At 61.4% G+C, this 24,852-nt stretch overlaps 2 protein-coding genes across 2 annotated transcripts; both read right to left on the bottom strand.

The window, feature by feature from the left end:
• Nucleotides 1-611: 611 nt before the first annotated feature.
• Nucleotides 612-12,928, bottom strand: LAD1 (ladinin 1). The gene is made up of 10 exons (XM_081039254.1): nt 12,859-12,928; nt 6,695-6,832; nt 4,707-5,472; nt 4,171-4,275; nt 3,345-3,388; nt 2,155-2,227; nt 1,897-2,034; nt 1,534-1,620; nt 1,224-1,298; nt 612-911 (listed from the first exon to the last, which is right to left on the bottom strand). The coding sequence occupies exons 1-10, from the start codon at nt 12,894-12,896 to the stop codon at nt 906-908; spliced, it is 1,470 nt and encodes a 489-aa protein (XP_080895380.1). The 5' UTR covers nt 12,897-12,928; the 3' UTR covers nt 612-905.
• Nucleotides 12,929-18,906: 5,978 nt separating this feature from the next.
• On the bottom strand, nt 18,907-24,548 carry TNNI1 (troponin I1, slow skeletal type). The gene is made up of 7 exons (XM_081039253.1): nt 24,517-24,548; nt 23,262-23,303; nt 22,697-22,828; nt 21,956-22,045; nt 20,928-21,104; nt 20,082-20,191; nt 18,907-19,212 (listed from the first exon to the last, which is right to left on the bottom strand). Exons 3-6 carry the CDS (start codon nt 22,820-22,822, stop codon nt 20,084-20,086), a joined length of 501 nt encoding a protein of 166 aa, XP_080895379.1. The 5' UTR covers nt 22,823-22,828; nt 23,262-23,303; nt 24,517-24,548; the 3' UTR covers nt 18,907-19,212; nt 20,082-20,083.
• Between the last annotated feature and the right edge of the window lie 304 nt (nt 24,549-24,852).

Genomic DNA, 24,852 nt, shown 5'->3' with positions numbered 1-24,852 from the left:
GTCCGGCTTTGTCCTTGCACCTGTCACTGGAATCGTTGGGCACACTCACACGAGCAGACACATACTTTTTAAAGATGACAGCACTGAGGGGTGCGATGGGGCACCAGACTGACTCGCTGGTCCTAGGTTGTCAGGTGGCCCACAGGGCCCAGGACGGTAGGGATGGAGTCTGGGGGGAGTGCATGTTTCAGGGGGGCTGGCAGTGCTGGCCCACCCGTCACTATGTAGGACAACAGGGAGGCAGAGGAAAGAGGGGGGCTGCTAGGAAAACGACTGCACCCCATAACCCAAATAATGTGCCCCCCACACTCAGATGACCCCTGTTCAAAAGCAGGGCCTCCAGAAAGGCATCTGTTTTTAAGGTATTAGTAGTCAGTTACACCTGAGAGTGAATGAGTTTATCAGAATTTTCCTGAGAACAGAGAGGAGGGTGAGGGGGGCACAAAAAGGCATGAGGTCCTGCCAGGGCACAGGCCCGGGCAGTGAGGGGACACGGAGGGTGGCAGGCATGCGGGAGGCAGCCACGCTCCTCCACAGCTGGGGCCGCAGCGAGCGGGGGCCAGCCCGGGGGCTCAGGTGGGCAGAACCGGGCTGCAGTGAGGGTGACACACCTGCTGGGAGCAGATGGGACAGCTGGCTCTGGAGGAAGTGATCAGCAAGCAGTCTCTGGATGGGCCGCTGAGGCCCAGGGGGGCTGAGGCCAGAGCTGGGCCCGGGCTGACCACGGGTCCCCAGAGGCTGGGCTGGGAAGGAGCTGGTTGAGTCTCCCTGACATTCCTGGCCCCAGGTCCAGAGGCAGAAAGGGAGCAGGGCAAGTGGGGGTGCAGCTGCAGGAGGCAGGGGCCTGGCAAGCAGGAGGGCCCTCGAAACAAAACTTGCAGGTCTGTCCTGGCAGGCAGGGCTTGTCACACCTGTGGGACAAATGTCCATTACATCAAGGGCAGGGGCTCCGAGGTTTGGGAGGGGGAGGGGATATCTGGACAGAAAGGTGTTCCTTTGCCCAAACCCCCCAGTCGGGTGGAAGAGGGTGGGGATTGACAGCTGGAGGGAACACAGCCAGCTGGGGTTCGACCAGGGTTCTTGAGGTTGGGGCACACCAGCCTAAGGGCAGGACCAGGGGCCTTCTGGGTACGTGGACTGTGCACTGCAGACCAGTTGTTGTGTGCGAGCGTGAGGGGGGGGCGTGGGGAGTCTCCAGGGCAGCCCCGCTCTGCTCCCCTCACCTTGGTGTCCAGGGACGGGTCTGCCTTCTTTCCCCACTGGGTGCTCTTGGCAGCTGCAGTCTCTCTCGGCACGTCCTGGTGGGGACACCGGGGTGGGGCCCAGGGACTGAAGCAGACTGTGGAGGGCTCGGGACCCCCAGGCCACACCTTCCTGAGACCCCAGACCCATTCCTGTTCACTGCTGCCCCCGACCCCCCTCCACTTCCACTGTCCATTCCTGGAACGTCTCCCTCACTCTCAGGGCCCCTCTGACACCCCTCATTCACCACAAAAGGGCCCACGTCACAGGCCTCAGGGAGGCCCCGGGTACCTGAGTGTCCTGATCTCCGGACTCCTGGGTCCTGCTGATCCACAGATTGAGTTTTGATGTCACAACCCCTGAGAGCCTCAAGTTCTCCTAGAGAGAGGCTTCCATGAGGCCTGGGGACCCCTGGCAAGAGCGAGCCGTCCCTCAGGACCTTGCTCGCTTGCTGTCTACCCAGAACAGCCCACAGAGACCCGGAGGCCACTGCTCCCGCCCCCGGCAGCTGTGGGGACGGGCTCAGGACACAAGTGGTAGCTCAGGTCAACAGCAGGTTCTGCCAAATCGACACAGGAAAACGTGGCGCTTCCTAGCACGGCCAGGACAAAGGCCCTGGGTCTGGCGACCTCAGGCCTCAGCCTGAGCTCTCACCTTCCGGCTGGAGGCTGGTTCTGCTCGGCTCTGGCCTGTCAGCTCCTTCTCGAAGAGATCTCGTTTACTGGCCACCCCCACAGGAGCCACAAAGAACTCGGGGCGGGAAGAGCCTGGAGACTTGATGGCCTCAGACCTCTGGGAATGGGGAACACAAGCGCTGACTCACGAGGGTGGGCAGGTGTGCAGCCCCCGCCCCCACGCCCCCGCCCTACACACACCTGGCAGGTACCACTGCCCCCTGTGAGAGCCGCCTACCTGGACAGCGCTGTGGTACCTCTCCAGCTTCTCGCCTAACTTGAGCATGCCGGCCGGGAGCCTCACGCTGGCACTGCAGGACAGGACAGGACAGGTGAGACCCCAGGACAGGAGACCAGGCCGGCCCCACCGCCATCACCGAGCGACACTGCACCACGTTGGCCAAGGTGGAAACCTACAGACTCCAGGGACTGTCCTCAGCATCCCCTCCCCATCGGCCCCAGCACTGCTGTCACCTCTGCCCACTGCCCCCGCCTGCCACACGAGCTCTCTCCCCACTGCCACCAGACCGCTCCTGCCCACATGGATCCCACCCTGTCCTTCCAGCTTGAACCCCTCAGGACCCAGGAGGCCCGGGACAGGCACCAAACTCCAGGGCCTAGCAGACAAGGCCCCCATGAGCTGGTCCCTGCCTCCTGACCCGACACAGCGTCCCCCAACCCCTGTGCCACGTGCTTATGTGCCCCCCAACCAGACACCGCAGGCTCACCACAGTTTGCCTTTCCACAGGCTGCTCCCTCTAGTGAAGACGCACCCCCTACCTTTCCATCTGGAAGTTCCCGCCTCCCGCCCTTGAGTCCCACTCGGATGTCACTAGCCCTGTGACTCGCTCTTCAGCCCACAGGTTGAGCTCCTGGCAGCCTGCTGCTGCACCCCACCCCCACCCTGGGCAGCCCTGGCAGGTCTAAGGGTCTGATGGGCGTCTGGTGGCAGGGGCTGGAGAACAGCACCTGTGTCTCATTCCTGGTGGCACCCCGCCAGGCCTCAGCAAAGGCTCAGGGGCCTCAAGCTCCTACCACAGAAGACACTGCTTTTCAGATTTGACTGCAGGATTTTCTTCAACTCAGGGTCCTCTCACTACTCCCCTCAACATTCGGGGTCTGGGGTGCTCATTAAACACGCAGGTTCCCAGGGCTCTTCCTCACCCCCTCATCTCAAGGCTAAACCCCTCTTCCGTCACAGCCCACCCGGGCCCTGCCTCCTCCGAGAAGCTCTCCTGTGGCGAGAAGCTCACATGGGGCTCAGCCCCCCATGCGCATTCAGCCTTCCTGCCAGATGGGGAACCCTGGGCAAGGACAGTGCCTTCCGCTCGCATGCCCAGCACAGCCCGGCACAGGGGGACCGGCAGGCGCTCAGCATCACAGGCTGAACGTCACCGGGTGGGAGAAACACACACGCCAGCCCCTGACCTGCGGGTCAGCGTTGCTTCCGAGCTGCTTTTCCTGGGGCTCATCTGAAACAGCAGAGAAAAGCACTGATGAGTGGGGGGTCCCAGGGAGGCCGTAGTGCCCTCAGGGAAGGGCTCAGCTCTCAGCACATTTCCTCCTCGGACCTCTCACCCCTCTACTGCTCAGCCCCCAACTGAGTGTCTAGCAAAGGCCCCCCTTTTGTCTGCTCCCACCCACTGTCTGGATCAGAAGCCCTTCCTTGGACCCCCGAGGTGTTCTTGGGGAACCTGCAGCCACCTGCTTTCCCGCCTGTCCCCACTGCCCACAAGTCCTGTGGGCAGGGGCAGGGGCAGGCACTGATTGGCTCAGGCCTCCAGCCTCCTCCCCAGGGCCTGGCACAAAGCGCTGTCAGTCACAAATGAGTGACTGACCCAGAGAACAAAGAACTAAGAGTAAACACTGGGGTGGGGGGTGTCCCTAGGCCATACAATTGGTACTACTGGGGCCCAGCAGAGCAGACCACTGGGAGGGCCTGCTGCCCTCTGCCCTCCCCTCCAGGTGACGACAGGAGCTGCTGATGGCTCGCATGCCCCCGCCAGCGTCCCCACCATGTGCCACCGTCCTGCAGCTCCGGCTTTCCCCGCCAGGTGGCGCTGCCCCCGTGTCCACACCTGCCTCCCAGGCCACTAAGTAACCGGCCCTCCTCACACTCCTCTGCTCTCGGCCACCGGGGGAGCCCAAAGCAGGGGCTCCCTGGTATCTGACGCAACGTCCCTGTGCTGTGACCCAGGCTCGTCCCCTTGGCTTGTCCTCCAGGAGGCTGGACAAAGGTGTCCTGGACTCTCACCCGAAAGGAGATGGTTCTGGGGCTGAAGCGCTGGAGCGAACTGCTGTAGGTGACCTGGGTGGGCGAGAACGTGTCTGCCTCTTCCTCCTTGACGGGAATTTTCACCTGGATGGACGAGGGAATGTCACACAGGCGGTGTGGGTAGCCCTGAGCCCAAACTGCCATGGGGACCCCAGGCGGCCTGGCCCATCCCAGGAGCTGCAGGAGGAAGTGGGGAGGAAGGCAGCCCTGTGCCATCCTGTGCCTCTGCTGCGGGGATGGGGACAGTCCTATAGTGCCAGACCACCAGGCAGAGTTTTCCAGGGGGCTTCTGGAAGGATCTAAGGCTTCCCCAGTCTGCTGGGGTCCTGGGGTCCAGAAGCTGGATGAGGATACGCTCCCCGTCACACAGCTGATGCCCCTGCCCTGCCTCAGTGTAACCCTATTCTGACAGGGGCTGTTAGCAGGTAGGGAGAGAAGGCCAACATCGGCCTGAAGGTGGGAGGACAGCAGACAGCCCGGGAGTCGGAGGCCGCCTGGGCGGGAGCACTGCCAACCTGGAGTGTGATGGGTGGGAGGCGGGAAGCCACGGTCGGAGCGGTGGGCACCGCCGGCTCTGCCGAGGGCAGGGGGCTCTTCTCAGGGAGGGCCCTTGTTTTCGGCTCCGTGGTGGTGGCCTGGCTCCCCCCGGCCGCTGGTGGCCCCTGGGCCTGGGGCTGCTCTGAGCGTGCCGCCCTCTTTGGGAACAGCTTGGTCTCTGACACGGGTGACTTCTCAAAGATGGACGCTTTCTCTGACACCAGTCTCCTCTGTGAGCCTGACGTCTTCCCTGGGGCTGGCAGCTTCTCCGAGGTACTTGTTTTTTCTAGAACTGGCTTCTTCTCTGATGCTGCCACATTTTCCGACAGCTCCATTCTCTCGGAGACAGACGTTTTCTCTGAGCCCTGCCTCTTGTCCAGGGCCGACGTCTTCTCTGGCACGGCGGACTCCTCCTTCTGCCCACCTGCTGGTTCTCTGCCCACCGCGCTCTCCTCCTGCCTGGCCCAGGGGCCCCGCTGCTCCTGGCTCAGTCTACGGCGAGGTGGCACATCCACGTGCTTCTTGGGCACGATGGGCTGCTGCCTGGTCCGCACAGGCTCTGAGCTGTCCCTCCCTTCCTCTGCCTCCAGCCGCTCCCGGATGGGGGTCTGGGCCACCTCCACCACCTGCCGCCTCTGCCTGCGCTCCTGCCGCGTCCTGAGGATGGCCTGGATGTCCTCGCTGTCATCTTTGGAGGCTGGGGGTGGTGGCTTGGGCACCTCTGCTTCCTCAACGCTCCGCAGTCTGAGCCGGAAGATGAGAGATGGGGTGGAAGATAGAATCAGAGGCTATCAGAGAGGGGAGGGTCCCTGGGGTGTCTGAGCCAATGGGGAGGCCGCCAGGGCCGCCAGGGAGGGTGAGGAGGCAGAGCCCCGCCCCGCCCCCACCACCGTCACTTAAATAAGGATCACTTCTGTCCGCTTCACATACTGGGCAGAGCACACCACGCTTCCCAAACAGTTTATAAACCCCTGTAAGGTCCCCACACCCGTGTTCAGATATAGTCAGCCACACAGAGAAGAACGACTGTCCGTGAGCCAGGCCCTGTACCAGCGTGGACAGGAATAAATGCAGATCCCGCCCTCAGAGCCACGATCGAGCCCAGAGAGACTCAGAGATTTGTCAAAGGTCACACAGCTGCCTGGTGCTGGGCAGGACGAGAGGCGGAGCCCCGCAGTGCACCCGCACTGCTGGCTGCCATGTGCTGCAGCCACAGGCACCCTGCGCCCCCTTCTGCGGGGACCCACGGGCGCGAGGACCACATGGGAAGGCGGGCTCAACCGTAGCCATGGCCTCCAGCAAGAGGCTCTTAGCGTCCTCACAGCTGCTCTCCACGTGACGTGGGACAAGTCAATTCGCTGTCTGGGCCTTCGTCTCCAGGTCTGCAAACTGGGCCCGTTAGGAGGTGAAACGAGACTCATCCATGAGACGGCCCAGCACAGGCCTGTCACCCAGGGGACATTCCGGAAAGCCTGGACCCTTCTCTTCCTTCCCTCAGACCCCACAATTGAGGCGGCAAGACTAGTCCCCCAGAAGTGAACAGTGGAGGGCCAGGGTTGGAGGGAGACAGCCTAGTTTCATGAGAAGAGTGGAGCCTCTGAGCCCAACAGAGGGCAGTGCCCCTCCGCGTGTGATCTCAGCTCGTCACCTGCATACGCTGGGACCCGTGGCTCCACTGTAAGTGGATCCTTCGTACCGCTCTCAGGGACACCGTAAGGACTAAATGAGTTACGTCCACCTGATGTCCAGCCAAGTGCTGACTGGTGGGTGGAATTGACAGCACAGCCGCCATTCTTCTGAAGGAGGTGGGCCCAGGCAGGGTCAGGAGGGGCTGGGGACGGTGGGGACCCTGACACTCCTGCTCATGCCCTTGGCCTCATCCCCCTGGGCAGGCCAGATGCTGCACTTTGTCCGTCACCTGAGGGGGGGACAGGACCTGAGGCCTCCCCCCACCGTGGCCACGCACCTCTCTGCAGCCGACCGGCCTCCGTTCTGGGCGAGCCTGGGAGCCTCGTCGTCTGTGCTGGAGCTGAGGTTTCGCTGCCTCCTCCGCCGCTCTCGCTCCTGCTCCTGCTCGTCTTCCAGGGTCCACTGCCTGGCCAGGCTGGGGGACAGAGAAGCCGTGAGTCCCTGGCCAGCCACCTGTGGGACTGGGGGACACCAGCGGCCTCCAGGTGGCGCCCTCTGGGGGTGGCTGTGGGCACTGTCTGTGAAGAACACCGAGTGCTGAAGACAATACTAAAGATGATGCTGCGTGTTGATTGAATGTTGGAATAACATTTTGGATACACTGGAGTAAGTCAGATACAGTATTAAGTTTGCCTGTTTCTTTTTACTTTTTTAGTGTGTCTACCAGAAAATGTTAAGTCTGGTTCACATTATATGTGTATTTAGCGGCTATTAAATTTCGGCTAAAGCTGCAGGATTTGGGTTCGACGGGAGTTCTTTGGCTGTGGCACTGCTGGCATTGTGCCTGGGGAACTCCACGGGCCCGCTGGGCGCCAGTGACACCACTTCCCAGGTGTGACATTGTCGGATGTGCCCTGGGGGGCAAAACCACCCCCAATGAGACCACTGGATTGGCCTTGACTCTGGACTCCACAGTGGGAACATGGGGCCTCCCTCTGTGGGGTGACTGGGGAGGTGGGCGGGCCCACGGTCCTGCCTGCAGGAGGCAGATGAACTTGACAAGCTCCCTTTCTTCTTGTGGGGACGCCCCCAGGCAGCCAAGCCTCCATTTAAGGAGCAGACACCTTTCTGAAAAAAATCACGCAAACCCACAATTGTATACCCTGAGTCACACAGCAAACCTATCTCGCAAGCCTCCTCCAGCAAAGCCTCCTCCAGTGGCTTGAGGAAGGCGGGTCAGACGGTGGCTGGGCCTTCTGCCCTGGGAGGCTCCCTTCCTGTCCTCCTCCTCCTCACATTCCTTCCTCAAATGAGGAGGCAGCCACACGATGGCGCCGACCTTTTCCTCCAGGTCCAGCATCACACTCGTTGACCCAACATTCCCTGAACAAGTATTTTTCGAGCACTGACGACATACCAGGCCTGGCTGTGGGGACTGGTGCAGCCAAGAAGGAGGTCAACAGGGGCCTCCTTTCCCGGAGGGCATTCGGGTGGGGGTGTGGGACACTGAGCCAGGAAGTGACACAGGACAATGGAATAAGGTAGGAGGTGACATGACGGAGGGGCTGGGAGGGGAGGCCTCTCTGAGCCCTGAGGAGTCCAGTGGCCCAGAAGGAGGGCACCGCAAGTAGTAAGGCCTGGGCATGACGAGCTGGGCGTTCAGGGGAAGGGTCAGCAGAGCCAGGCCATGGCCACAGGGCTTGGATGGGGCAAGGCCAAGCAGAGGTCCTTGTGGACGAAGTGTCTGGAGTTTTACCCAGGGGAGTGACACAATAGGACATTATTATTGTGGAAAAAGAACTGAAGGGGGCAGGGAGACGAGCAAACAGGCCCGTCAGGGGGCTCCTGCGATCACCAGGCAAGAGCAAGAACCGGGGTGCTGACAGAGACAGGAACAGTGACAGGTTTAGGACAGGTTTTGAGGACAGAGCCAAGACGGTGGGTTGGATGGGGGTGAGAGGGTGGGGGGGGAGAGAAGAGTCAAGAGAAACGCGTATGTTTTGGCCTGAGCAGGTCCTGGTGCTGCTGGAAATGGGATGCGCTGCTAAGATACCGGGTGGCAGTGGGAGGGGGAAACGAAGAGTGAGGAGGAAAGACCAGGGAGAACGAGGGAACCAGCTGAGAGCGCTGACCCGCGGTGAGAAGCGAGGGCCCGTCCACACCACTGGGGGCATGAGAAGACCAGGACACAGCACAGGCTCCTGGTCCCCTAGAAAGAGTCCCTGGCAGCTGGGGCCAGCACCGCACCGCACTAGTCACGGAAGAATGGGCCCATCAGCAACTGTTAGGAGGAGTTGTACTGAGGAGAAAAGCGAATAAGAGGGCACAGGCGCTAGAGGACAGGGCTCAAGGAATGCTTTTTCATGGAGGCATAATTTACACGCAATAAACACCCAGGTCTTAAGCTGTGCTTCCTTTTTAAAGACGCAAATGAAGGAGAGTGGAGGGGGTGTGAGAGGTTGGAAAAGGAAGTAAGAAAGTGAGAAGAAGTTGTCCTGCAGGGAGAGGAAACTGCCTTTGGAAGGAACCTTCCGGAACCTCCCATTCTGCCATCAGGACAGCTCTGGAGGACATGTCAGTCCTCCTGCTCCCGTCAGTCGAGGTGGAGAAGGGCTCCAGTCTAAGCCCTGACCACAGAGTGTGAGCGAGACTGCCTTCGCAGGACCCCGCCAGCTCTGCAATTACACATGGATCATTCATTCATTCACGCGTTCATTCATTCATTCATTCACCACGCACGACGGTCTATTACGAGCCAGGCCCTGATGCCCAACTCTCCTCGGCTTCCATTTTTCATACTTGGAAATGCCAAATCCAGCTGAGGCCATGTTTCCAGTTCTCCCCCTCTCTAGACGCACCCCTGCCCCTAGTGCTGACAGTTGGGGGTCAGCTCTTGGCCTCCAAAGCTGAGGGATCCGTCTGCTGGGGAAAGTGACCCACAAAGCCAGAAGCTCCTCTCCCCTGACCACACCCAGGCGGGGCCGGAGCCGCCAGGACTCCTGGGTCCTGAGCAGCCCTGTTCCCACACGCTCCTCTCAGCCCTGGGGAAGGCGGCACCTGGTAGGGCCATGTAGTATGTGAGTGAGCTGTCAGAGCCTGGTCCCCCCAGCCATGATTCACTCCCTCACTTCCCAGGCGTGGCCTAGCCCCGCAAGTTCTCCCAGATGTCCCTGAGTGTCCCCTACCTGTGCGCCAAGACCCTACAGCTCACCCAAGGGGCTGTGGTCACCCCACCTCCTGCTGCCTTCAACTCCTAATGAAAAGCGGGTTTTAGCAGCACCTCCCCACCCTGGCAGTCACTGGCCTCTAAAGATGAGGAAACAGAAATGGAGGCGAAGGAGGGGCAAATGTCAGAGGGACCTCAGGCTGCAGTTGCTGAAACCCCAATAATAAAAAAAAATGATAATTAGGGGCTCAGAACACTGCTTAGCCTTTGGTAGCACACAAATACTTGTTGAACATGGTGAGAGATAAATCAATAAGTAAAGAAATGAAGGAAGAAGTACGGCACTGACACAGAAGGGCGCCCATCCTGCCAGGCACTGCTGGAGTTTCCAAACCCGGGCAACCTCAAGCCTCACCACAGCTCTGTGAGGGAAGGCGGTGTCATTCCCATTTTGCAGATGAGGAAACTGAGGTGTGTAGGGGTTAACAACTTTCCCAAGATAGCATAGTGAATAAAAAGAAGGAACCAAGATTCTATCCTAGGACGGCCTCTCAAAGCCAAACGCCAAAAAAGGATGTGGTGGGAGGGAGACTCCACATTCTCAGAGCCCCACAGCTGAATAGAGGAAGGAACAGGGCGCGTGGGAGGGCCTCTGACGGTGTGGGAGTCCCCACCCAGGACAGGCCAGAGCTCATGGTGCAGCCTGGGAGAGCAGGTTTGGGGAGACCCAGTGGCCAACACAATTGACCTTCGAGCTCCAGAGCCAGGTTAGGGGTGGAACCTGTAGGTCCTGGCGTCCGAGGAGCCCCAGCCACCCTCACCAGCTGATGCCACAGCCCTGGCCACTCCCTTCCTCTGGACAACCCTCTCTTCCACCTCCGCCTTCATTTGGGGACTCTTATCTCTGTCGCCATACAGGGCTGCGATCCTCACCTGCTCTGGTTAAAGGAGAGGAATATGTGACTCAGGGGTGTGTGGGACACTGGGGCCTAAGAAGCAGTTTGCCAATCTTGGAAGAGAGAACAGACAAGGCGCTCGGGCCTGGCCCTGGGCTGGGTGGCCCAGCTCTGGCTGTATGACCTTGGCCTAGTCTGCGGTCCCTGAGAGGGCCAGGCCTCAGGCTCCCCTTCCCCACAAGGAAGGGTCACCCTGGGTGGTCACTGAGCTCCCTCCTGGCCCTGATGGTCTAGGGAGAGGTGTCGGGGAGACTGGGGGCAGTGCAGGGAGGCAAGAGGGCTGCTCCAAACCCAGGCAGGGGAATGATTAACTGCTGCTCTGGGCCGGGTTCTCAGATCCACCTTCACCCCCCGCAGACAGGCCGGGCCCAGCCCCGCCCGTCACCAGGCCAGCTCAGGGAGGAAAGGACAAGGCTGCTACCAGGGCACCCAGCCAGCCAGCTCACCACTGCCCCCACGCCAGGGCTGGGGCGTCTGAAGCTCCACTTCACGCCAATGGTGGGCTGCAGGCTAGTCCTCAGCTCCCCACGGGGCCCTGGCAGGGCCACACGCCCTCCCAGTCCTCCCCAGCCTGATGGTTGACAGTGACTCACAGCCTTCTTCCTCCTGCCGCCGAGGCTTGTTCACCAGGGAGCCGAGCGGGTGCCCCGGGTGCCTCATGGGTAACAGTTGGCAACAGCGTGTCTGCCCACAGGGCGCTGTGAAGGCTGGGGCCCCGCAAGGAGGGCTGGCCAGGGGCTCCTGTGGCAGGATGGGTTCTCCCAGGCCACCCTAGACATCCATGGGAATTCGGCCCCACCCCTGCTGCCACACCAGACCGTGTCCAGCTGAGCAGTGGACAAGCTAAGACCAAACCCTGCCCCCATCTTAAAAGCTGCAGTGCCCGGCTGCCCACCTAGCACACGCACACGCCCTGTGCATATCCAGGCATGCTCTCAGACACAAAATCACCTGTATCCCACCCGACAGCTCCTGGGGAAGTAGTGTCTGCTCAGTGTTTCTAACCCAATGCACTCAGACCAAATAGGCTCCGATGCCCAAGACCCAAACTCAGCAACCTCAGAACCAGCTGCCCACACAGACATCTGCTCACTCCACAGGCCATAAACACACGTGCCCGCACCCAGCCAGGCACAGAAACACCCGCACAAGGCCCAGACACTCCCACATCGCCCCCAGGCACACTGACCCACATGCAGAGTCCAAGGCCATGACTCCAGCCCCACCCTCAGCACATACCTTCCCTGGGGTGTGTCCAACCTCTAGGGCAGCCTGGGTTCCTTTCCCAGAGCGCTGAGTTCCCTCCATTCCTGGAGTTTATCTGCCCCCGTTCCCCCCAGACCCACCACACAGCAGTAGGAGCTGGACCCCCAGCCCTGTGGGATGAGCTGCTCGGGGTGGGGGGCTGAGTGTGAGACCCTGGAGAAGCTCTGGACCCCTCCCTCCCTGGAAGGAGGGAGAGGAGAGCCCAGGGCCCCCTGAATGAGGACGGCCTGGGGAGGTGACACCTGCACAGACAGCCCGGCCTCCGGAAAGGCTGCAGTGCCCCAGTGCCCACCTGGGAGGGGCCAAGAGTCCAGCTTCTACCCGGGAGCTGGCTTTGAGCTGCAGGGGTCTCCGTTTCTTCAGGGGCAAGACGTGTGTGGGAGGGAGGGAGGGAGTGGGATACAAAGTGAAGGTGCTCATGGGAGCACTTCTGGGGGGGGCGCAGAGCAGGGCCAGGAGGAGTCCCAGTGAGGGGCGCTGCCTCGCGACAAGCCCCCTTCCCCAACCCTGACGGGATGCCCAGCGCGCAGGGATCAGAGACCCACTTCCTGGCCTGTTGAGAGCCTAGCTCACAAATAAATACTGAAGCACAGAGGAGGGTGGCAGCGTTGTTGAGGTCACGGTGCCCAGACACCACCCACAAGGCCATCCCCAGAACCCGGCCTCGTCAGCGGAAGGGGATCTAGTTCCCTGGGTCCTTGCTCTGTGGCCCCTCCGGGTGGGGTGGCTCTCACTGCTGGCGGTGCCCCCACTCCCTGCCAGGAGGGGCTGAGGGACACCTCCCCGGGACCCACCCTACAGAGAAAGCCGCGGGGAGGGAGACTTCTCTCTGGAAATGAGGTTTGGCCGCTTCTGACCACTCGCAATCCCCCAGAACGGGGATGGAGGGGTTGGGGGCCCTCCAGGCCAGGGACCAGCCCTCCCCGGGAACCCTGAGCATGAACTCACCCTTCAAGGGGAGAAACGGAAGCCTGGGGGCGGGGGGGCGGACCCCCGCCCGTCCCTGAGCGGCGCCCACTTTGGCCCCTGGGGAGCAGCCAGACCCGCCGGCCGTCGTGCCCGGCTCGGTGACAGGACGGCGGAGGGGCGCCGCGTCTCCCAGCCCCCGCTCACCTGGACAGCGCGGACCAGCTCTTCTTGCCGCCGGACATGCCGCCTCACCTGCGCGCCCCTCCCCCGCGCCGGCCCAGGTAGGTCACCTGGCGCTTATATTCCCCGCCCGCCCCGCGCCGCGCGCTGATTTGCCGCCGGGAGTGGCCCGGGGGGTGGCTCCCACGCCCCCGCCCCGGCCCCCGCCCCGGCCCCCGCCCCGGCCCGGCCCCCGCGCGCTGGACAGAGGCCGCCGGGACCGCCGCTCCAACGCCGGGGCGGCGCGGGGCTGGTCGGCGGGCGGCCCGGGGCGAGGGCGCCGCTTCCTGCTCGGAACCAGTCGGACCAGCTCGGCGCCCGCGCCGCCTCGCACAGGTGTCGCAGCCCAGGGTGCCGGGCGGGGCGGGACCCGCGGGTCGGGGTCGGGCTGGGCGCGCTGCGGAGCCGCCTCAGCCCCCCCCCCCCCCCGAAACCCGCAGCGGGGGCCCTGGGACCCCCCCAGCCCTGAGATGGGGGCGGCGCTGCTCCCGCGCGGCCGGGCACTCCCACGACGCCACCCGATTAAGCCGACGTGAGAGCCCGCGGCGCTGCAGACGCGGGGGTGCCTGTCCCCGCTCCCTGGTCCGGGACTTCGCGCCCGAGCGGGACGGGGTGTAAGACCGGGCGAGGCTCCGCTTTCCCGGAAGGAAGGGCAGGCATGGACGACCGGACCTGGAATTTGGGGGCAACGTAGGCAGCTCTGTCACCACCGGGCGCACTGGCCCCTCGTCGGCCGTCTGGGCTGGTGGGTCACGTGCTCCTGTCCAGGAAGCAGCCTCAGGTGCGCTGCCACGGGGGGTGTTCCCTCCCCAGGGATCAGAGCTGCTAGGTCAGCAGCAGCAACGCTTCTTGCTCTGAGAGGCACCTGGGCGAAGGAGCTTGGACCGTGAGCGTCTGCGGGGCCCTGCTCCCAGCCTGGCTCCCTTGGCACTGATCCAGGGTGGGTGGTGTCACAGTTGCCCTCCAGCTCTGAGGTCTCAGGGAAGGGCAAGCCAGCCACGGAGCACAAGCCTGAAACACGCACAGCCAGCCTGATATGGCATGTCCCCCTAAGCGCACCCTCCCCAGGGAGCCTTCCTTCTTGGCATAGGTGAGGAGGGAGGTTCCAGGGACTGGGAGCCTGGAGACCTGGCTTTGAGCTCGACTCTGCCACTTATGGACCACATGACTTGGGGCAAATCGCGTAGGAAGAAACACACTGCCAGTCATTGGAAGCCTGGCCCTTGCAGGGGCCCTTCCTGAAGCCAGGGAACAATTGGGTGTCTGGAAGTCCAAAACCCGACACGCTCTCTACGGATATAAAAACGCAGACGACTGTAGAAGTGAGGAAACAAATTATGCACGGCATGTGTGAATATTTACTGTGAATATTTACCAGGCACTTCCTACCTGCCAGGCCCTGGGCCTGGTGCTGGCCAGCCTCATAGGCTCCTAGGGCTGTAGGAACAAAGTGCCACCAACTAGCAGCACCGTTTACAGCAGCAAAAATCGGGAGATCACCCAAATGGCTCTCCACAGGAAAGTGGGTGAATAAACGATGGTCAATTGCATCACTTCACAGTAGAGACAAAGAGCTCCAGGGAAATGTATGCACAGGCAGGAATATTCCAAGCTCAAGCTCGAACGGGGGAAAAGTAGAAAGCACGCGTGTGTGTCCAGTTGACCACAAAGGCGTGAAGCAAACCAGGTGTTGTTTAGGGATTCTTACAGGTGTGGTGACGTTACACCCAGCCCAGGGAATGACGCCCAACAGGGAGTGGCATGTTCTCCTAGGTGGAGAGGAAGGGTCACGACGGCAGAGGGGCCCACAGTGGCTTCCAATGTGCAACTGCCTAGTTCTTAAAATGTGCAGCTGTTCATTGTGTAATTCTGTCTACCCTACAAGTATTAAACACTGAGCATGTGCGGTTACTTCCTCTGGGGGGAGTCCGAGGAAAAGGCATTTCACATGGGAAGTCCCTGGGCAAAGCCAGGGGTTTCCAAGACTTCCCAGCCAGGGGTGGGAAGGGGTCACCTCTGTCCTCCCAGAAGAGATGTCAGGCTCTGGAATCCCCCACCCCCTGTCCCTGCATTCACAGGGCACCTTCTCCTTCCCCCAAGAGGCCACAACGGAGATCCCATCTCCGGGGACTCGCGGGTCCCAGCTGTGTCAGAAGTCACACCTGACATGTCAGTTCCATTCCCATGCAAGGTGGCAAGACCTACATCCAAAGGATCCAGGACAGTGGTTCCCTGGCTCTTGGTTTTTACAAACTAACTAAATATATATATTTAAATGGGAATACCGTAACGGTGTCGTCACCATTTTATTTTGTGAAGTAATAACATTAAAAAGCAGTTACTGCCTGCCACCCTCCCAGCCCCTAAGTAAAGGCTCTTGTAACACTAGAATAGTAAAATGAAGGCATGCCCACTTTCAGGACACAGGAGCCCTTTTCCACATTTTGCTTCATGGAAATCTGACCGTGGTGGCCCTGGTTCCCTCCTCGGGCAGTGAAGCAGTTGAAACTTGGTCACAAAGAGCTGACCAGGAGAATTGCATCTGGGAAATGCTAAGTGACACATAGGCATGGTCACACTCACGAGGAGGTAAGCCACCCACCTGTGTGCCACGTGCACGTTCCCACACACTGCTCTTCCCTTCAGACGCCACTCACGAGCGGTCACACCCCCCCGCCCCCCGCAGGGCTCCTAACTCACCACACCTGCCCCGGCTCTCAGGTGAGGCCATACTTCTCTCCTGAACCTGGAGCAAAGGGCCAGGTCACCCAGCCTGTGCCAACAGTGAGAGGGCCAGGTGGGCGCTGAATCCCAGGCCAGAGGTGGCCCACCTGCTCAGGTGCCCAGGCCTCTGCTTCTGGCTGGGGGACCGAAGTTCTCTCCACATCCAGTGTTCTCGGTGGCTCGGCAGTCCAGGGACCTGGGGTCTAGACCCGGTTAGGTCTGTGACCTTGAGCAAGTCACTGTCCCTCTCTGGGCCTCCAGGCCTTGACCGCAGTGCCCTGTGCCAGGGGTTATGGAGCTCTCGCTGCTCAGACTGGCCTCAGGGGACCCACAGGCCAGCTCAGGAGTGTGTCCTGGAGTAAGAGAATGCCCTCGCCCTTCTGTCCAGTGAAGGGGCCCCAGGTGGTGAGCTCTGGGGCTTTTCGAGGAGAGCCCTGCTGGGGTCTGGAGAGGGGGCTGCTGTCTGCACTGGTCCCAGTGAGCTGTCCTGGGCTTTGGCAGCCTGGTCACCCATCTGGAACGAAGCTGCCCCCTGGCTGCCCAGCCTGGAGCCTGTGGGGAATCTGACTCACTTCGCAGGGGGCCATTGGGGCTAATGTTTAACTGGCTCCCTCCTCATCAGGGCACTTTAGCCCCTGCAGCCCTGAACACTGGGTGCTGCGAGGCGGGCTCCAGACACAGCAGCTCAGCCTCCTACCTGTGGAGGGAGGGACCTCATGGGGGAGGGGGAGAGCCAGGCTGGGACAGACGGGTGGTGGCATGTGGCATTCTGCCCTGGCCTTTCTACCAAGGAGCACCAGGCCCACCAGCTGTGTGTGTCAGTTTGCCAGACACCCCCCAAGTAGCCCATCCATCCACCCCAGCCCCAATGGGCAGTGATGACATGTGGATGTCATTGGCATCTTATTTGAATACGTCCCTTTTAGTTGGGCTTTTGGAACTCCCCAGGGGCAGATGTGCCGGCCCTTGTACCCCCAAGCCGAGTCCCTTTGGAAAGCGGCTGGTTGGGTTGCACTGAGGCAAGTCTGACCCCAGAAAAGGGCAACCGCAAAGCAGTCAGGCCCAGGCTCCCACTTCCAGTCTGCCGCCATCAAACTCTAACAGGCTGATAGCTTCAACTCTCCAAGCCTGCACTTCCTCGTCTGTAAATCGGAGATGACAGTATCTACCTCTTAGGTTTCTGTGGGAAGACAGTGATGTAATTCTGATAAAGCATTTCATGTTATAATAATAATAACAATTATTATTATTAAAATAATGACTAACAGTATGGACTCTAACAGACTGCCTGGGTTAAGTAAGTCCTGGCCCCTCCATTGACTGGCTGTGTGACCACGGGAGGGTATTAACCTCTCGGTGCCTCGGTTTTCCCATCTATAAAATGGGAATTGTGATAATGCCTTTCTCAGAGGGAGGTTGCGAAAGTTAAATGGATTAAGTATGTAGAGTGGTGCCTGGCGTGTCATGAATGTGCTCCCAGCTCTGGTGTCCTGCATCCTGTGGGGTCCAGCGCCCTCCATGGTGAGAGGGACTGGAGTGGAATCATGACTCTCTAGACTCCGTGCCCCCCCGCCAGGCCCTGTCCATGGCTACAGCTTAATACCCAGCCCCTCGCCCAGCGTGCTGTCCACCCACAGGCGCCCTGTGCCAGAGCCCTCCTCCCCTCAGGGAGTGTTCCCGCCTCTGTCCTTGCGCCATCCGTCCTCACAGGAGGTGGGCTCGTCTAGCCTTGCCTGGAAGCCAGAGGGACCAGTGGACCTCCAGGAGCCCCTGGGATGGCCTGAGGGCCCCCACCTCGGGCGTGTGCTGCTGGCCCCAGAGTCCTCGCCCGCAGGCTGTCTGCACCCAGGTGTTTGCTTTGAGTCAGGTCCGGGGCTGGTCCCCCACCTTTGTAGGGCAGGGTGGGGACCCCCACTTAATAGTTGAATGGCAGAACTGAGATTTGGCTTTGGAACTTCTCAAAGTGCTGAGAAGAGGCAAAGCCAGGAAACCAGGCTTTGGACCTGGGAGGCAGGGAAGGTGGGTTTCTGTGGCTGCCTAGGTACAAAGCCCGTCCTCATCCTCTGTCACATCACAGAGGACCCAGCCAGGTCCTTCAGGTGTGGCTGTGTGTGTGTGTAGGGTGGAAACAGACACGGGGCGTGTCTGTGCTAAGGGTTTCTGGGTATAGTAGATGTGCTCTTTGCACACATCTGTCTGCCTCTCTGCCCACTGAGCTGTTTGTGGCAGGAGCCCTGGGCAGAGTGCTGCCCCTTCCCCTACGCAACCTACATTGTGGGTCCCTTGCTAGCTGGCAGCCTAGCAGCCCTGGTGCCAGACCCTGCCCCCGAGAGCAGCGGGCTCTGCACTTTGCACCCAGCCTCTGCATTTATAGCAGACAATACACTGGGAGCAGAGGGCAGGCCGGGGACGTGCAGGCAGTGGCAGGAGGCTCCCTTCTCCTGGACCAGTGTTCAGGCAGACAGAAAGCCAAGGGCCCCGTTCAGGAACCAGCCACGTCCTTTGCGGGCTCAGCTCCGGAGTCGCCACGACACCGCCCTGAAAAGCCAGGCTCCGCTCTGGCCCGGAGCCGTGGTCTCTGCTCCTCTGGAGCCACTGTCCTTGGTGTGGGGTTCAGGGGAGGCTGCCCCAAGCCCCCATCCACCCCAGCAGGCTGCTGCCACTCACTGGGCTTTGGGTCCAGATGTCAGCGGGATGGAGAAGGGCCCTGACCCTGGGATGGAGGACAGACCACTGCTGCCCTTTCACGGGGATGTGACCCGTCCACGAGTGTGAAGGGACAAAACTGGGCTGAGGGTGGAGCCTGGTAGAGCCTGCAGGTGCGGGAGGGAGGCGGGAGCCCAGGGGCGAGATGGAAAGTCGCCACCTGGTGTTCAAGTGCAGAACTGCAGGCGCTCCTCCTCTGGGGAGCAGCCCCCTGCCGGGTGCAGGCAGGACACGGTGGGGTCTGACAGCACCCTGACCTCTCAGCCCGCAACAGTCAGGAATGTCCAGCGGCACCAGAGACAGGACCCAGGTTTGCAGAGGAAGGGGAGAGTGAAATCAGGCTGGCAAGGGGCTCGGAATGGAGAGGCCCCTCTCGGTGGCTGGGGCTGTTTCCGAGTCAGGGCTCGGGTGAGCTGTGCATGCTGGACGGTGAAGGCATGCTTTGTGAGGTCACTGGGCAGAGGGGCCCCAGGGGAACCTTAGGCGCTGCCACTTCCTTAGCCCTCATTCTGACGGAGCTCCTGACAGGAGCCACCCAGCCCTCTCCTCGCAGACCCCCGTCTTCCCTTTGTCCCAAGCGCTCACGGCCAGAGCTGCAAAAGTGACCAGACGTTGGGGTTTTAATGGACGGGCCACGATGCCTGTGACACTCTATATGTCATAGTCACCAAGGAAGGGTGTGGCAGGGGGCTGGGGGAGGTGCCACAGCCGTGGCACAGCACCGGTATGCGTGGGGGGCGCCCGCCATGCTGGGGGAGGTCTTCAGAACCGCGGTTCTCTCTTGTGTCTGTTGATTCCGGAGGAGGGCACTCAGGCTGGAGGGAGACCTGGGGCAGGATGGGTTGGGGGGTGCAGAGAGACTCAAAGGAAGGAGCATGCAGGGGGCCCAGGGCCAGTGCAGCAAGTGGCCTGTGGGGACAAAGAGGTGGCAGCCATCAGCCCCCGTGGCCCCGACTTACCCCAAGCACAGGCAGCCCCAGGACTTCTAAGCCCAACGTGCCCTGGGCTGCACCATCTCCCACGGTGCTTCTTGGCCCAGGGCCCCAAGCTGCTCCTTCACAGTGCGCTCTGCCCAGCCCGGCCTTACAGCCCCCTTCCTTCCTGCTTAATTCGCGCCTCTGCTTCTGAGGCACCACCCCGCGTGACACCTGACACCCACCCATCACTTCTCTGGTGGGGGAACGCCTGCTCTGACAGGGCTGTGGCAGAGCCCTGTCCTCTTACATGTCCCCTTGCACACCCCCAGAGGGTCTCATGGGGCCTAATTTTGCTGCTCTGTCCAGTTTCCGCAGCGATTTCCTCAGAGGTCGGGAAGGCTACTCTGAATGGACCCCCTCGGGGCAGGGACTGGGGTGCTGCGTGCTTTGCAAAACTGGCTGAGGAAGTTGAAATAGCCTAGACTTTCAGAAGGTCAGGGCTGGAGTGTCCTCAGGGCTCATCTAACCCAGTGGACCTCAAACTCTTGCATCAGAACCCGGAGGGCTGGCCCTGGGACACCTGAGCTTCCACTCAGTGGGCCTGGCGTGGGGCTGGTCATTGGCAGCTCCGGTGGTACGCGTGCCGCTGGCCCCGGGACCCACTTGGAGAAGCCCTGACCTGATATAACCCCCAATTACAGATGAGGGGAGCCTCTGTAAACGAGGGGCCCAAGGTCCCATGGCGCTGAACCCGTGAGAGCTGACCCCTGTACCACACGGCAGCCGCCAGCCCTGAGCTGGGGTCCCTCTCCTCCTGTAGACTCGGTGGGCCCGAGGGGCCGGGGGCTGGTTTCCAGGTACCTTTACTGGGAGGTGGGAGATTTGGCAGCATCAAACATCTTCTTCCGGCCTTCCATCCCAGACATGGCTTCCACGTTCTTCCTCCAGTCGCCGACCTCCACGGGCCGCTCCTACGGGCAGGCCGCACACGTGTCACATACGTACCGGGCCCTCGCTACGCTGAGGCTTCCAGGCAGAGGCCGCTGCGTGGGTCTGGAGCTCAGGGGGACCGCGGGGCTTCCGGGGCCTGTCCCCACCCCGAGGAACCGCAGCCCAGCTTCGCCTCCAGGCCCCCACGCCACCCTCCTGGTCTGACACTCAGCAGCTCAAGGCCACCTCTTCCAAGAAGCCTTCCTCCTGCTCATTTGGCTCATTTCCTGTTTCCTCAGCACCCTGCCTGGTCTGCCTCTTCTCCACACAAAGCGTCTTGGGCCAGAGACCATATCTTTCCTCCATTCCTCACCCACCTGGCCTCTTACATTCTGGGCACGGACGCCGCGAGCTCAACCCCCCTGGAGTGGTTTGTGGCTGAGTAAGAGCCTGAACTCAGGTCCCTAACGTCTGCTCCTGTGTGCTGGGACTGCGGTGACCTGCTGAGTTTCCCTCGGTGACAGAGGGCAGTGCCTCCCAGCCCCCTAAACCCCCACACCCTCTTCACGGGGTGCTTTGTTCTCGGTGTGGCTTTCTTTGTGTCCCAGTCTCCTCCTCAGACTGGGAGCAGCCTGAGGGAATGATGCGCACGATCAGACTCCATCACTGGTCTCCCGGGGCTTCTAGAATGTTCTGGCAGGAGCTCCAGGGCCTGCTCACAGCTCAGGGGTGACGGGGGCGGCTGGCGGGTGAGAGGTGCTGGGGACCGGCCCTCACCTTCTCCGTGTCCTCCTTCTTCACAGACTTGAGGTTGGCTCTCAGGTCCATGGACACCTTGTGCTTGGAGCCCAGCAGTGCGCGCAGCATGGCGTCGGCGGAGACACGCACACGGCGCAGCGCTGGGCGCTTGAACTTCCCACGGAGGTCCAGGACCTTCAGTTTCAGGTCCTTAATCTGCAGGAGACGGTCGGGCGGGGCTCACTGGGGGGCCGAGCAGGGCTGAGCCCCCTGCTCCAGCCTGCAGGCCAGGCGACCAGACAGCAGACCCACCCACGACTTTGCAAGTAGCCACCGCGTGACTGTTGATAAGCAAACGGACAGTAAATGGACAGATGAAGCCAGCCGGCCTCCCTGTGGCGTGGCCATGAATGGCGGGGGCCACGCCGCCCCACGGAAACCCTGCTTCCTCTGTTCCCCAGCCTCCTGACTCGTCCCTCCCCACAGAACCCCCAGGGCAGCCTGTTGTGGCACAGCCTGTCCTATGAGACAGATACAGGCCAGGTCCTGACCCGCGGGGGACTTCCAGGAGGTGAGCCCACAGACCATCAGTCTCAGGGGAGAAATGGGGAGGAGGGGAGTGGCTCTGGTCCCTCCCTACGCCTCCCCCCAGGACAAGTGCCCAGAAGCAGCCTTTCCGTGGAGCAGGGTCTGGATGGAACCGAGGGAGCCCTGCATCCTGGAGTGGGGGTCTCCCCAGACCTGGGCCTCTCTGAACCTCGTGTCCTCCTCTGGGAGGTGCCGACGATGGCGTCTACTTCACAGGCATGTAGGGAAGACGAAAGGCATGCGGAAGTTGTTTGCAAAGGTTAGGTGTCCTTTGCAGGCAAGTGAGTCTCGTGCAGCGAGAAGCCCGTGGGCCAGCAGGGAGGAAGTGTGCGCCCTTCATCTGCGTGCCGATCCTCTCTGTGCCGTCTGCAGCCCCAGGGGGCCGGAGTGTCCTGCCACGTGGCACCTCCCAGGCCCTGCAGGAGGGGCCCTGGTCCAAGCTGCGGCACCAGCGCCCCCGAGCCCCCTCCTTGGCTCACCTCCCTGCTGTTGTGCAGACATTTGGCCTCAATGTCATATCTCTCCTCGTCCACCATCTCCGCCTTGGCGTGCAGGTCCCGGCACAGGGCCTGGGGGACAGGAGTGGAGAGGAGGGGCCCTGGGCGTCCAGCCCCCTGTCTGCCCCCAGGCCAGGTCCCTGGGCCCTCTCCGCCCGGCGGGACCTGTAGTCTAGACAGAAGCTGAGGAGCCCTCCCTACACCCCAGGGCCCTGGCGGCTCTGGGCGGCGAAGCCCTGTGTCTTCTTTTGTCTTGTTTTCTTTAAAAAGTTGTCTTGTGGTAAAAATAAGTTAATTATAGAAATTTTGAAAACTGTGTCTTAAACAAAAATAATAAAATAAAAATGACCGGTGATGCTGCCAGGGGAGATAACCATCGGTGACACTTTAATGTGTTTCCTTCCACTCTCCCGTCTGCCGTCCCTGGCATTTCAACAGTTATTAGTGTTTTAAAAACATTCCAGACCCGTGTGTGGGGAAGGACGGCACGTCTTTGGAGACCCGAGTCCTGCCCTTGTCTGCTGCCTCCCGTCCACGCATCAGGAGGGCTCAGCCCCACCAAGTTCACTTCGCTTCCTGTGTCTGTAAATGGGACCTAACGTCACAGGGATTGTGAGGGTTAAACGAAGGGCTGCTAGTGACTTCCAGAGCTGGGAGCCCCTGAGTTCTGCTCCTGCCACCTGGTCCCTGGCATCTCTCCCAGCCCCAGCCTGAAGGGCTCACCTGCAGGGCGCTGAGGGACAGGCCGCGCGTCTGCAGCGTGGGAATGCGCTCGGCCAGGTAGCGGGCCTTCTCAGCCTCGCGCTCCTCCTGCTCCTGCTCCCAGCACTCCTTGGCTTTGGCCAGCATCAGGCTCTGCAGGACGGGGCAGGTCAGCCTCCGGCCTGAGGGGAGGCGGACGCCAGCTGCGCCGGCCCGGCCTCGGCTGGCTCTCAGGGCCCAGACCCGGGAGCCCTGGGAGCGTGTGAACAGGAGGTCGCTGAGTGTGCAAGTGTGTGTGCCGGCTACAGGCAGGCCGCTCGTGGGCCCTGGAATGTGTTCTCCCTCCCAGGCTCCTCTTTCCCACTTCTGTCTGTCTGGGCTCACAAAGCTCCAAAGAGAGAAACTCTTAGCAAAGGCAAGTCCCTCTGCCCCAGCCGTGTCTTCCCACCCTCCAGCCCTGGACCCCTGGCTCCCCCGCCTCCTTCCTCTCCCCTCCCAGATCCTCACAGCTGCTCTGTCTGCACTGCTTCCCCTCTGGTCCCCCCACCCCCACGCAGCGTCCCCCAGAGCCAGCACCCAGCCTCACCTTCAGCAGGAGTTTGCGGGAGGCAGTGATCTTGGATTTTCTCTGAGGGCGAGAAGGGGCGAGACAGGGTGAGGCAGAGGCTGCAGGAGACCTGGCCCGGCCACGATGCGTGTCGCCAGAGTCACCACCATCATCCAGAACCCTCGCCTAGGGCCCCTCAGAAGCTCATCCTTGTCACTTGGGCAGAATTCTCCCACTTGGAGAATGCTGCAGTCACTGCCATCAGTTAGGGGCTGTGGCTGGAAACCTGCCAGGCTCCGTGTGGGTCACGTGACCTCTATGGGCAGCACCCTCCCGTCTGCAGACAAGAGGCCTTAGGCCCCCACCCCGGCTTCGTTCACAGAGTCATTGCAGCAAAACGAGATCAGGGGTGTGCAAACCCCCTGAAAAGCATGAGACGTGCGTGTTTGGGCGCCCTGGGTGTTAACCTCCTGAACATGGGCAGGCGGGACGAGCTCCCAGAGTGGGTGAGGGAAGTCGCTCAGTCCTCGGGGAGGGTGCAGAGTCACAGCCAGCTCTGCTGCCATCCCAGCCCCAGCACCCCCTCCCTCCCAGTGACCTTGAGCACCGGGCAGCCCTCCATCCCTGACCCAAGCTCTCTCTGGTTTCCTCCAATGCCCACCCCACCTTCACCAGTCTGAAGACTTAACCAGGACAGAGCTCCCCCAAAGCTCACCTCGCTTCAGTCATCCGTCACAGGAAGCATTGGGGGGAGAACAGAAGACAGGGTATGAAAATGCATATAACACACGCAGCCACAGAACCATGTGGACAAGCTGGGGAGGCCGGGTGTCGGGTGGGGGCCAATCCAGGGTCCCAGCAGAACAGAGTGAAAGCCCGGCCCTTTGGGCTGCAGGAGATGCTCCCCGTTGTAAGTGGGGGGCAGGGGTCAGAGAAGCCTCTCCAGGGGTTCTGCAGCGAGCAGCTTCAATCCCTGGGCTTGTGGGTGAGTCCCCAAGACCTCGTTCCTCCAGGGGGCCAGCCTTGCATCGCGGTCTGGCACACGCGATTCCTCTGACCAGTGCAGATGGACAAAGTCTGCAACAGGCCAGGGTGGTCTTCCCCGGGTGACCTGGGAGTGTGAGTTCCGCTCAGACGCTGGGAGGACGCGTGGGGACGCTGGGGACCCAGGCACTGAGAGCTGTTTCTATTCTAGGGTCTGGCCTTTCGGGGAAAGGCTTTGGAGGTTGGACAGATGGAGCCTCCACTCTGGGGCTGAACGTGCTGTGAGGGGACTTGCGTGGGGTGGTGCTACTTACACTTCCGGCATGGCGGTGGGCGCAGCACCTGGGGGCACAGGAGAGTCACTCATGAGGACAGTTACAGCCCCACCCCACCCTGTGGGGGGAGAGAGTCAAGCAACGGGAAGAAGAAACTAGACAGCGTGGGTCCCCTGGGTCAAGATGGGATAAACTTGTGCTTCTCTCCAGGGGGTGCCATTCACGCTCCATGCAGTGTAACTGTGCCCAGGGCTGGTCTCCTGGGAGCCATGTGGCTGGGAGTCTGGGGTGAGGTCGTGAGGAGGCCCCACGTGGAGCGGGTGAGCAGGGAGGCAAGGCCGCGTGTGTTCTACCCTCATCCTCATCCTGCC

The sequence above is a fragment of the Rhinolophus hipposideros genome (genome assembly GCF_964194185.1).
Source record: "Rhinolophus hipposideros genome assembly, chromosome: 26".
NCBI classification, from domain to species: Eukaryota; Metazoa; Chordata; class Mammalia; order Chiroptera; family Rhinolophidae; genus Rhinolophus; species Rhinolophus hipposideros.
This window is presented reverse-complemented; position numbering and strand designations above follow the sequence as displayed.